This window comes from Perissodus microlepis, unplaced genomic scaffold (genome assembly GCF_051167445.1).
Source record: "Perissodus microlepis isolate ML-2025 ecotype Zambia unplaced genomic scaffold, ASM5116744v1 scaffold_40, whole genome shotgun sequence".
NCBI classification, from domain to species: domain Eukaryota; kingdom Metazoa; phylum Chordata; class Actinopteri; order Cichliformes; family Cichlidae; genus Perissodus; species Perissodus microlepis.
The window spans coordinates 1-12,636 of NW_028182062.1; the positions used below are offsets into that span (position 1 = coordinate 1).

Consider the following 12,636-nt stretch of genomic DNA (forward strand, 5'->3'; position numbering starts at 1 on the left):
AACAGCATAACAGTAAAAGAAGAATTGACTGCGTTACAGTCAGTGCGGGAGCGGCGGCTTTGCTCGTGCGCGATTCATTTGCAGTTTGGACGCACGTGAACATCTCCTGCCCTGATAGCGGCTGGAGGAGGACTATCCTCCGCCTGTGAGCGCTTTGGCACGAGCGAGGTGCCCACGGCAGCACCCGCTGCTTGTTGAGAGTAAGAGCAACAAGCGCTTTCACGTCAAAAGTCGTCATAAATAAGCCTCCAATAACACCAGAAAAAGTCGCCAGATTTGTCGCTAGTCGCTTTTTAGAAAAAAAAAAACGACGGTAAGGGGGGTTTGAAAACTCCCTAAATACAGCGACAAAATCGCTAAGTTGGCAACACTGTTTTCAGGGTATTTAAAAAAATTCAAAACAAAAAAAACCGTGCGTCACAATGGGTATTCTCTGAGCATGCGCAGAATTACGCACAGCTGTCATGTGACCCTTTGATCGAACAAAGGATCAAAGGCTCAAAGAGCGCTGACGTCAAATTCGAAGCCACGAAAGTCCTTAAATACCCCCTCTTCACCTTTGCAAACACAGTTTTACTTGGAACGTTTTCAGAAACAGCGAGTTGTGTTTAGCAAACCAGAAACCTTTCAGAAAGGGACTATTTTTAAACTTAAACAATTAAGCAAACTTTTTTTCTTGTCGACACTTTGCATTAAGAGTTTAAAGAAATGTCAAACGAAACATTTAATAATTCACAGTCTGACGGAGAGATTCGAGAGGAATCACAAAGACTGTATGGGTTGATGGAGAGAGAAATACCTGACCCTATGGAGCTTCAAATGAAAATTCAACAACTCCAGTTGGAGTTGAGCACCCTAAAGCGCAAAAAGAATTATTATAAAGATCATTTCCATCAGTCAAGAGATAAGCTTAAACACATGAAGGCTCAGGCTGAAAAAAATCAGACACAGGTGGCATCTCTGGAGGCTAAACTCCAGGAACAGGAAAAGAACGTTCAGACAATGCACCATGACTTTTTGGAAAAGACGGAATCTCTCATTGAGCAGAACAGCAGCATTGCTGCGGAGTTGTCTCAGATAGAAAGTGAGAGAAACGAGCAAAAAAAAGAGAACGCAGATCTCAAGGACTCTTTAGAGAGACTTGAGCAGCAAGTGGGAGAAGCTCACCATAAAACAATGAAAAAAGAAGCGATAATAGAAAAACAATATAGGGAAATATTTCACAAGACAGAACTCACAGTTGAGCTGAAAAGAGAAATTTGTACTCTTCAGCGCCGGGTGAGACAGACACTGGATGAAAAGCAGTGGCAGGTGGAATCTCTGGAGGCTAAAATGCAGGAGCAGGTTAGCACCATTCAGAGGATGTGCCGTGACTTTCACGAAAAAGAAGAATATCTCCTTAAGGAGAACAGCAGCATTGCTGCTGAGATAAACAAATTAAAAACAGCGAACACAAATCTCAAGAAACGTTTACAAAATCTTGAGTATCAAGAAAAGACAACAGAAAGTCTGACACTGAAAATATTTTGGCTGGAAGAAAAAGTCAAAAAGCAAAATTTCAAGATTGTTCATAACGAAGATCTCATAGATGAACTTTATGAACATCTTAAAATGAAAACAGAAATAATTAATAATCTTAAGGATGAGCTGAGAAGGGAGGAGGAAGAAGAAATATTAGCTGCTGTTCACAACATCACTGGTGAACCTCTGCAGCTGGAGAATCTTGCTCCTGAACCCGAGGAGCTTGTTTCTCCTGTCTCAGAACCATCTCCTGATGTGGTCCCGACACAGGAGAATCTTGCTCCTGAACCTGAGGAGCTTTTTTTTCCTGCCTTGGAACCACCTTCTGATGTGGTCCCGACACAGGACAATCTTGGTCCTCAACCCGAAGAGCTTGATTTTCCTGTCTCAGAACCATCTCCTGACGTGGTTCCGACTAGTGGTTCATGGCGTCATGGTGCTAAACGCCTACTTAAAATAGGTTTAGGTGTTGCCGCAGTAGGCCTTATTATACCTGCAGCTTACTGGGGCTTTTCAATGCTTGACAGTTATTGCCTATTTAACTCTGTCTATGGCCTCCTTGAGCCATATTGCTACCTTGGTGATGGATTAGTTCCCTTTTAAAGACTAGTAATGATGGACTGCTTTTCATCCACAGTCCAGAAAACCATACGTTGTTCATGTTAGCTAAATGCTGCTCATGTTGTCTAACTTGTGCTCTCATTTTTCTTTTCTTTTGCCTCTCACCCCCCAACCAGTCGTGACAGATGGCTGCCCCTTCCTGAGCCTGGTTCTGTCAAAGGTTTCTTCCTGTTTAAAGGGAGTTTTTCCTTTCCACTGTGCCTAGTGCTTGCTCACAGGGGATCATTTGATTGTTGGGGTTTAATTTGTTAAAAAAAAAAACATAACAAATTAGGTGAGGGGTTCACATAATAGAGAGCACAACAAAAACTACAAATTTTTTTTAAAATTTGTAGTTTTTGTTGTGCTCTCTATTATTTTAAAAAAATTTGTTAGTTGCAAATCAAAATAAAGACAACAGTTTCTGAAAAACATCTCTTACGGCTCTGTTTATTTGCTTAAATGAACACTTGTATCTTTTGTCATAGAAGAATATACATTGGCCTAAGTATTTAATAATTTTAAATTTAGCCCTGCGCTGCATGAGATAAACTGAGATGAGATAAACTGTGGCACAGACGGCTGTCGGCCTGGCGAGGGAAAGTTCCTCTTCAACCTCCAAACTGAACCCAGTTTGTTACTCGCAGCATCGCAAAATTAGACACAGCAATTTCTTAGAGTCTGGTTTAAGTCCTGAAATGACATCTCCTCACCTGTCACGGTTCTGGGTCAGTTTGACCCAGTATTTTGAGTTGTTATGTTTTGGTGTGTTTTTGCATTATGGATTGTTTTCTTATTCTCTTGTGGTGCTTTTGTTGGTTATGATGATGATGATGATGATGATGATGATGATGATGATGATGGTGATTATTAATCTATGTTTTAGTTATTCTTGTTTAGGGATTAGTTCTTAGGTTTTGTGTCTCATGTTTTTTGCTGGTTTAGTTCAGTGTCTAGTCTGTCTCTCTCTGTCCAGTCCGTGTCTTAGTTTAGTGTGTATTGTTTCCTGTTTTATTTTGAAGGATTGTGTCTTATGTCAGTGTGTCCAGCTTCGATCCCCTGACTCGTTAGCCCCAATCTCTCCCAGCTGTGTCTCCCTCCTGTTTTCCATTCCCTGATTACTTCCCTGTGTATATTAGCCCTGTGTTTGCCCTTGTTCAGTGCTGCATCGTGCCATCGGATTATGCCTGTGTGTTTTTTATACTGTGTTCAGTATTTTCGTTTTCACTATCCTTGTTCTGTTCATGTTTTAATTTCTCCAGCAATAAAGCTGAGGTTTTGAGTTACAATTCTGTGTTCGAGTCCTGCATTTGAATCCTCATCTCCGCCTGCTCGCAGACAAAGCCCTGATGTTTCCAGCATAGAAGCATTCACAGTCATTACACTGTATGTACACTATATATGAAAAAAAGAAGAAAAACGGAAAGCCAAATAAGAAATACTTCTAAGCAGTAGAAGGTTGTTGACAGTAGCAAGCTACAGGTCTCTCAGTATCTTTCAGTATTGCTCTCCCTGAGAACCCTGTGCACAGCTAGGTTTAAGGTATTCTCAGGTATTAGAATTTAACACATTTAAGTATACTGACATAAGTAAGTTGGTGGACGTTTCAGGTGACCTCCTGCAGCTTGCTGGAATTCTTGTCTGGATTGCCTAAGCAAACACTTGCTTAGTTGGCAACAAGATATCAAGTTAGTGGGGCACCTGAGACACACTTTGTCTAATTAATTGCAGTGTTTTGCCATTCTCAGTGAGAGATGAGAGGCCTTATAAGATGGTTTTGATAACAATGTCCTGGGGGTACAAGCTGCAGTTTCGTCATCGATCTCACCCTTTTCAGAGAAAGTGACTGCAGGTTTTAGATGTGTCCTTGAACCAACACAGCTGATTCAAATGGCTAAATTACCTCCTCAACATGTCTTGAAGTTCTCCAGGGGGCTGGTAATGACCTAATCATTTGATTCAGGTGTGTTGACCCAGGGTGAGATCTAAAACCTGCAGGACACCGGCCCTCGAGGCCTGGCGTTGCCTACCCCTGATATAGACAGTGCTTGAAGCAGTTATTACCTTCTTGCCATATTGGCAGAATAAATGACCTGGAAGCTGTTGCACTGTCTGCACCTGTAAACTCCAGGACACGTTTACAAATAATTTTCGTTGTTATTTGCGCTGCAGCTGCAGGTTAGGGTGGAGTTACTGTGTGTGTGTGTGTGTGTGTGTGTGTGTGTGTGTGTGTGTTTACAAGTAGTTTTAAACCTTGTGATCCACATAACAGCAAAAGAAGAATTGACTGCGTTACAGTCAGTGCGGGAGCGGCGGCTTTGCTCGTGCACGATTCATTTGCAGTTTGGACGCACGTGAACATCTCCTGCCCTGATAGCGGCTGGAGGAGGACTATCCTCCGCCTGTGAGCGCTTTGGCACGAGCGAGGTGCCCACGGCAGCACCCGCTGCTTGTTGAGAGTAAGAGCAACAAGCGCTTTCACGTCAAAAGTCGTCCTAAATAAGCCTCCAATAACACCAGAAAAAGTCGCCAGATTTGTCGCTAGTCGCTTTTTAGAAAAAAAAAAACGACGGTAAGGGGGGTTTGAAAACTCCCTAAATACAGCGACAAAATCGCTAAGTTGGCAACACTGTTTTCAGGGTATTTAAAAAAATTCAAAACAAAACAAAACCGTGCATCACAATGGGTATTCTCTGAGCATGCGCAGAATTACGCGCAGCTGTCATGTGACCCTTTGATCGAACAAAGGATCAAAGGCTCAAAGAGCGCTGACGTCAAATTCGAAGCCACGAAAGTCCTTAAATACCCCCTCTTCACCTTTGCAAACACAGTTTTACTTGGAACGTTTTCAGAAACAGCGAGTTGTGTTTAGCAAACCAGAAACCTTTCAGAAAGGGACTATTTTTAAACTTAAACAATTAAGCAAACTTTTTTTCTTGTCGACACTTTGCATTAAGAGTTTAAAGAAATGTCAAACGAAACATTTAATAATTCACAGTCTGACGGAGAGATTCCAGCGGAATCACACGAACTATATGGGTTAGTGGAGAGAGAAATATCGGAGCCTAGGGACCTTCAAATGAAAATACAAGAACTCCAGTTGGAGTTAAGCACCCTAAAGCGCAAAAAGAATTATTACAAAAAAAATTACTATCGCTTTAAAAATGAGCGTGAACAAATTAGTACAGATGTGCATGACAGGAATATCCATTTTAGGGAAGGCATGGTTGAGCTTGAAGAAGTGACTCAACAGTCAGATGAGCTGAAAGAAGAAATATGTACACTTCAGCGTCGGGTGAGACAGGCTCTGGATGAAAAACAGTCACAGGTGGAATCTCTGGAGGCCAAATTGCAGGAACAGGTTAACACCATTCAGACGATGCACCGTGACTTTCTGGGAATGGAAGAATCTCTCCTTGAGCAGAAAAGCAGCATTGCTGCGGAGTTGTCTCAGATAGAAAGTCAGCGAAATGAACAAAAGAAAGAGAACGCAGATCTCAAGGAAGCGTTAGAGAGACTTGAGCACCAAGTGGGAGAAGCTCACCATAAAATAACAAAAAAAGAAGCGATAATAGAAAAACAGAATAGAGAAATAGATCAAAAGACAGAACAGATAGTTGAGCTGAAAAAAGAAATATATACTCTTCAGCGTCGGGTGAGACAGGCTCAGGACGAAAAACAGGCACAGGTGGAATCTCTGGAGGCTCTGCAGCTGGAGAATCTTGCTCCTGAACCTGAGGAGCTTTTTTTTCCTGCCTTGGAACCACCTCCTGATGTGGTCCCGACACAGGAGAATCTTGCTCCTGAACCTGAGGAGCTTTTTTTTCCTGCCTTGGAACCACCTCCTGATGTGGTCCTGACACAGGAGAATCTTGCTCCTGAACCTGAGGAGCTTTTTTTTCCTGCCTTGGAACCACCTCCTGATGTGATCCCGACACAGGAGAATCAAGCGCTTCAGGTTGAAGCGCTTGATTCTCCTGTCTCAGAACCATCTCTTGACGTGATTCCGACTAGTGGTTCATGGCATCATGGTGGCAAACGCCTACTTAAAATAGGTTTAGGTGTTGCCGCAGTAGGCCTTATTATACCTGCAGCTTACTGGGGCTTTTCAATGCTTGACAGTTATTGCCTATTTAACTCTGTCTATGGCCTCCTTGAGCCATATTGCTACCTTGGTGATGGATTAGTTCCCTTTTAAAGACTAATAATGATGGACTGCTTTTCATCCACAGTCCAGAAAACCATACGTTGTTCATGTTAGACAACATGAGCAACATTTAGCTAACTTGTGCTCTCATTTTTCTTTTCTTTTGCCTCTCACCCCCCAACCAGTCGTGACAGATGGCTGCCCCTTCCTGAGCCTGGTTCTGTCAAAGGTTTCTTCCTGTTTAAAGGGAGTTTTTCCTTTCCACTGTGCCTAGTGCTTGCTCACAGGGGATCATTTGATTGTTGGGGTTTAATTTGTTAAAAAAAAACATAACAAATTAGGTGAGGGGTTCACATAATAGAGAGCACAACAAAAACTACAATTTTTTTTTAAAATTTGTAGTTTTTGTTGTGCTCTCTATTATTTTAAAAAAATTTGTTAGTTGCAAATCAAAATAAAGACAACAGTTTCTGAAAAACATCTCTTACGGCTCTGTTTATTTGCTTAAATGAACACTTGTATTTTTTGTCATAGAAGAATATACATTGGCCTAAGTATTTAATAATTTTAAATTTAGCCCTGCGCTGCATGAGATAAACTGAGATGAGATAAACTGTGGCACAGACGGCTGTCGGCCTGGCGAGGGAAAGTTCCTCTTCAACCTCCAAACTGAACCCAGTTTGTTACTCGCAGCATCGCAAAATTAGACACAGCAATTTCTTAGAGTCTGGTTTAAGTCCTGAAATGACATCTCCTCACCTGTCACGGTTCTGGGTCAGTTTGACCCAGTATTTTGAGTTGTTATGTTTTGGTGTGTTTTTGCATTATGGATTGTTTTCTTATTCTCTTGTGGTGCTTTTGTTGGTTATGATGATGATGATGATGATGATGATGATGGTGATTATTAATCTATGTTTTAGTTATTCTTGTTTAGGGATTAGTTCTTAGGTTTTGTGTTCTCATGTTTTTTGCTGGTTTAGTTCAGTGTCTAGTCTGTCTCTCTCTGTCCAGTCCGTGTCTTAGTTTAGTGTGTATTGTTTCCTGTTTTATTTTGAAGGATTGTGTCTTATGTCAGTGTGTCCAGCTTCGATCCCCTGACTCGTTAGCCCCAATCTCTCCCAGCTGTGTCTCCCTCCTGTTTTCCATTCCCTGATTACTTCCCTGTGTATATTAGCCCTGTGTTTGCCCTTGTTCAGTGCTGCATCGTACCATCGGATTATGCCTGTGTGTTTTATACTGTGTTCAGTATTTCATGTGTAAAACATGTGTTCATGTTTTAATTTCTCCAGCAATAAAGCTGAGGTTTTGAGTTACAATTCTGTGTTCGAGTCCTGCATTTGGATCCTCATCTCCGCCTGCTCGCACACAAAGCCCTGACGTTTCCAGCATAGAAGCATTCACAGTCATTACACTGTATGTACACTATATATGAAAAAAAGAAGAAAAACAGAAAGCCAAATAAGAAATACTTCTAAGCAGTAGAAGGTTGTTGACAGTAGCAAGCTACAGGTCTCTCAGTATCTTTCAGTATTGCTCTCCCTGAGAACCCTGTGCACAGCTAGGTTTAAGGTATTCTCAGGTATTAGAATTTAACACATTTAAGTATACTGACATAAGTAAGTTGGTGGACGTTTCAGGTGACCTCCTGCAGCTTGCTGGAATTCTTGTCTGGATTGCCTAAGCAAACACTTGCTTAGTTGGCAACAAGATATCAAGTTAGTGGGGCACCTGAGACACACTTTGTCTAATTAATTGCAGTGTTTTGCCATTCTCAGTGAGAGATGAGAGGCCTTATAAGATGGTTTTGATAACAATGTCCTGGGGGTACAAGCTGCAGTTTCGTCATCGATCTCACCCTTTTCAGAGAAAGTGACTGCAGGTTTTAGATGTGTCCTTGAACCAACACAGCTGATTCAAATGGCTAAATTACCTCCTCAACATGTCTTGAAGTTCTCCAGGGGGCTGGTAATGACCTAATCATTTGATTCAGGTGTGTTGACCCAGGGTGAGATCTAAAACCTGCAGGACACCGGCCCTCGAGGCCTGGCGTTGCCTACCCCTGATATAGACAGTGCTTGAAGCAGTTATTACCTTCTTGCCATATTGGCAGAATAAATGACCTGGAAGCTGTTGCACTGTCTGCACCTGTAAACTCCAGGACACGTTTACAAATAATTTTCGTTGTTATTTGCGCTGCAGCTGCAGGTTAGGGTGGAGTTACTGTGTGTGTGTGTGTGTGTGTGTGTTTACAAGTAGTTTTAAACCTTGTGATCCACAAAACAGCATAACAGCAAAAGAAGAATTGACTGCGTTACAGTCAGTGCGGGAGCGGCGGCTTTGCTCGTGCGCGATTCATTTGCAGTTTGGACGCACGTGAACATCTCCTGCCCTGATAGCGGCTGGAGGAGGACTATCCTCCGCCTGTGAGCGCTTTGGCACGAGCGAGGTGCCCACGGCAGCACCCGCTGCTTGTTGAGAGTAAGAGCAACAAGCGCTTTCACGTCAAAAGTCGTCATAAATAAGCCTCCAATAACACCAGAAAAAGTCGCCAGATTTGTCGCTAGTCGCTTTTTAGAAAAAAAAAACGACGGTAAGGGGGGTTTGAAAACTCCCTAAATACAGCGACAAAATCGCTAAGTTGGCAACACTGTTTTCAGGGTATTTAAAAAAATTCAAAACAAAACAAAACCGTGCATCACAATGGGTATTCTCTGAGCATGCGCAGAATTACGCACAGCTGTCATGTGACCCTTTGATGAACAAAGGATCAAAGGCTCAAAGAGCGCTGACGTCAAATTCGAAGCCACGAAAGTCCTTAAATACCCCCTCTTCACCTTTGCAAACACAGTTTTACTTGGAACGTTTTCAGAAACAGCGAGTTGTGTTTAGCAAACCAGAAACCTTTCAGAAAGGGACTATTTTTAAACTTAAACAATTAAGCAAACATTTTTTCTTGTCGACACTTTGCATTAAGAGTTTAAAGAAATGTCAAACGAAGCATTTAATAATTCACAGTCTGACGGAGAGATTCGAGAGGAATCACAAAGACTGTATGGGTTGATGGAGAGAGAAATACCTGACCCTATGGAGCTTCAAATGAAAATTCAACAACTCCAGTTGGAGTTGAGCACCCTAAAGCGCAAAAAGAATTATTATAAAGATCATTTCCATCAGTCAAGAGATAAGCTTAAACACATGAAGGCTCAGGCTGAAAAAAATCAGACACAGGTGGCATCTCTGGAGGCTAAACTCCAGGAACAGGAAAAGAACGTTCAGACAATGCACCATGACTTTTTGGAAAAGACGGAATCTCTCATTGAGCAGAACAGCAGCATTGCTGCGGAGTTGTCTCAGATAGAAAGTGAGAGAAACGAGCAAAAAAAAGAGAACGCAGATCTCAAGGACTCTTTAGAGAGACTTGAGCAGCAAGTGGGAGAAGCTCACCATAAAACAATGAAAAAAGAAGAGATAATAGAAAAACAATATAGGGAAATATTTCACAAGACAGAACTCACAGTTGAGCTGAAAAGAGAAATTTGTACTCTTCAGCGCCGGGTGAGACAGACACTGGATGAAAAGCAGTGGCAGGTGGAATCTCTGGAGGCTAAAATGCAGGAGCAGGTTAGCACCATTCAGAGGATGTGCTGTGACTTTCACGAAAAAGAAGAATATCTCCTTAAGGAGAACAGCAGCATTGCTGCTGAGATAAACAAATTAAAAACAGCGAACACAAATCTCAAGAAACGTTTACAAAATCTTGAGTATCAAGAAAAGACAACAGAAAGTCTGACACTGAAAATATTTTGGCTGGAAGAAAAAGTCAAAAAGCAAAATTTCAAGATTGTTCATAACGAAGATCTCATAGATGAACTTTATGAACATCTTAAAATGAAAACAGAAATAATTAATAATCTTAAGGATGAGCTGAGAAGGGAGGAGGAAGAAGAAATATTAGCTGCTGTTCACAACATCACTGGTGAACCTCTGCAGCTGGAGAATCTTGCTCCTGAACCCGAGGAGCTTGTTTCTCCTGTCTCAGAACCATCTCCTGATGTGGTCCCGACACAGGAGAATCTTGCTCCTGAACCTGAGGAGCTTTTTTTTCCTGCCTTGGAACCACCTTCTGATGTGGTCCCGACACAGGACAATCTTGGTCCTCAACCCGAAGAGCTTGATTTTCCTGTCTCAGAACCATCTCCTGACGTGGTTCCGACTAGTGGTTCATGGCGTCATGGTGCTAAACGCCTACTTAAAATAGGTTTAGGTGTTGCCGCAGTAGGCCTTATTATACCTGCAGCTTACTGGGGCTTTTCAATGCTTGACAGTTATTGCCTATTTAACTCTGTCTATGGCCTCCTTGAGCCATATTGCTACCTTGGTGATGGATTAGTTCCCTTTTAAAGACTAGTAATGATGGACTGCTTTTCATCCACAGTCCAGAAAACCATACGTTGTTCATGTTAGCTAAATGCTGCTCATGTTGTCTAACTTGTGCTCTCATTTTTCTTTTCTTTTGCCTCTCACCCCCCAACCAGTCGTGACAGATGGCTGCCCCTTCCTGAGCCTGGTTCTGTCAAAGGTTTCTTCCTGTTTAAAGGGAGTTTTTCCTTTCCACTGTGCCTAGTGCTTGCTCACAGGGGATCATTTGATTGTTGGGGTTTAATTTGTTAAAAAAAAACATAACAAATTAGGTGAGGGGTTCACATAATAGAGAGCACAACAAAAACTACAAATTTTTTTTTAAAATTTGTAGTTTTTGTTGTGCTCTCTATTATTTTAAAAAAATTTGTTAGTTGCAAATCAAAATAAAGACAACAGTTTCTGAAAAACATCTCTTACGGCTCTGTTTATTTGCTTAAATGAACACTTGTATTTTTTGTCATAGAAGAATATACATTGGCCTAAGTATTTAATAATTTTAAATTTAGCCCTGCGCTGCATGAGATAAACTGAGATGAGATAAACTGTAGCACAGACGGCTGTCGGCCTGGCGAGGGAAAGTTCCTCTTCAACCTCCAAACTGAACCCAGTTTGTTACTCGCAGCATCGCAAAATTAGACACAGCAATTTCTTAGAGTCTGGTTTAAGTCCTGAAATGACATCTCCTCACCTGTCACGGTTCTGGGTCAGTTTGACCCAGTATTTTGAGTTGTTATGTTTTGGTGTGTTTTTGCATTATGGATTGTTTTCTTATTCTCTTGTGGTGCTTTTGTTGGTTATGATGATGATGGTGATTATTAATCTATGTTTTAGTTATTCTTGTTTAGGGATTAGTTCTTAGGTTTTGTGTTCTCATGTTTCTTGCTGGTTTAGTTCAGTGTCTAGTCTGTCTCTCTCTGTCCAGTCCGTGTCTTAGTTTAGTGTGTATTGTTTCCTGTTTTATTTTGAAGGATTGTGTCTTATGTCAGTGTGTCCAGCTTCGATCCCCTGACTCGTTAGCCCCAATCTCTCCCAGCTGTGTCTCCCTCCTGTTTTCCATTCCCTGATTACTTCCCTGTGTATATTAGCCCTGTGTTTGCCCTTGCTCAGTGCTGCATCGTACCATCGGATTATGCCTGTGTGTTTTATACTGTGTTCAGTATTTTCGTTTTCACTATCCTTGTTCTGTTCATGTTTTAATTTCTCCAGCAATAAAGCTGAGGTTTTGAGTTACAATTCTGTGTTCGAGTCCTGCATTTGGATCCTCATCTCCGCCTGCTCGCACACAAAGCCCTGACGTTTCCAGCATAGAAGCATTCACAGTCATTACACTGTATGTACACTATATATGAAAAAAAGAAGAAAAACAGAAAGCCAAATAAGAAATACTTCTAAGCAGTAGAAGGTTGTTGACAGTAGCAAGCTACAGGTCTCTCAGTATCTTTCAGTATTGCTCTCCCTGAGAACCCTGTGCACAGCTAGGTTTAAGGTATTCTCAGGTATTAGAATTTAACACATTTAAGTATACTGACATAAGTAAGTTGGTGGACGTTTCAGGTGACCTCCTGCAGCTTGCTGGAATTCTTGTCTGGATTGCCTAAGCAAACACTTGATTAGTTGGCAACAAGATATCAAGTTAGTGGGGCACCTGAGACACACTTTGTCTAATTAATTGCAGTGTTTTGCCATTCTCAGTGAGAGATGAGAGGCCTTATAAGATGGTTTTGATAACAATGTCCTGGGGGTACAAGCTGCAGTTTCGTCATCGATCTCACCCTTTTCAGAGAAAGTGACTGCAGGTTTTAGATGTGTCCTTGAACCAACACAGCTGATTCAAATGGCTAAATTACCTCCTCAACATGTCTTGAAGTTCTCCAGGGGGCTGGTAATGACCTAATCATTTGATTCAGGTGTGTTGACCCAGGGTGAGATCTAAAACCTGCAGGACA

The 12,636-nt window shown here is 41.7% G+C and overlaps 2 protein-coding genes across 2 annotated transcripts in view; both read left to right on the plus strand.

Annotated features, from left to right (window-relative positions):
• Nucleotides 1–708: 708 nt before the first annotated feature.
• Nucleotides 709–2,259, plus strand: LOC146360504 (uncharacterized). The gene has a single exon (XM_084922792.1). The coding sequence runs from the start codon at nucleotides 709–711 to the stop codon at nucleotides 2,122–2,124; it is 1,416 nt and encodes a 471-aa protein (XP_084778918.1). The 3' UTR covers nucleotides 2,125–2,259.
• Nucleotides 2,260–4,860: 2,601 nt separating this feature from the next.
• Nucleotides 4,861–12,636, plus strand: part of LOC146360505 (uncharacterized) — a 62,436-nt gene continuing 54,660 nt past the window's right edge. Inside the window, exons 1-2 of the mRNA XM_084922794.1 lie at nucleotides 4,861–5,824; nucleotides 9,512–9,649. Coding sequence (XP_084778920.1) covers nucleotides 5,090–5,824; nucleotides 9,512–9,649 — 873 coding nt within the window. The 5' untranslated portion in view covers nucleotides 4,861–5,089. The remainder of the gene's footprint in view (nucleotides 5,825–9,511; nucleotides 9,650–12,636) is intronic.

What these genes read in the sequence shown, in the direction of transcription:
- LOC146360504 (XM_084922792.1), top strand. Translation starts at nt 709, where the DNA reads ATGTCAAACGAAACATTTAATAATTCACAGTCTGACGGAGAGATTCGA.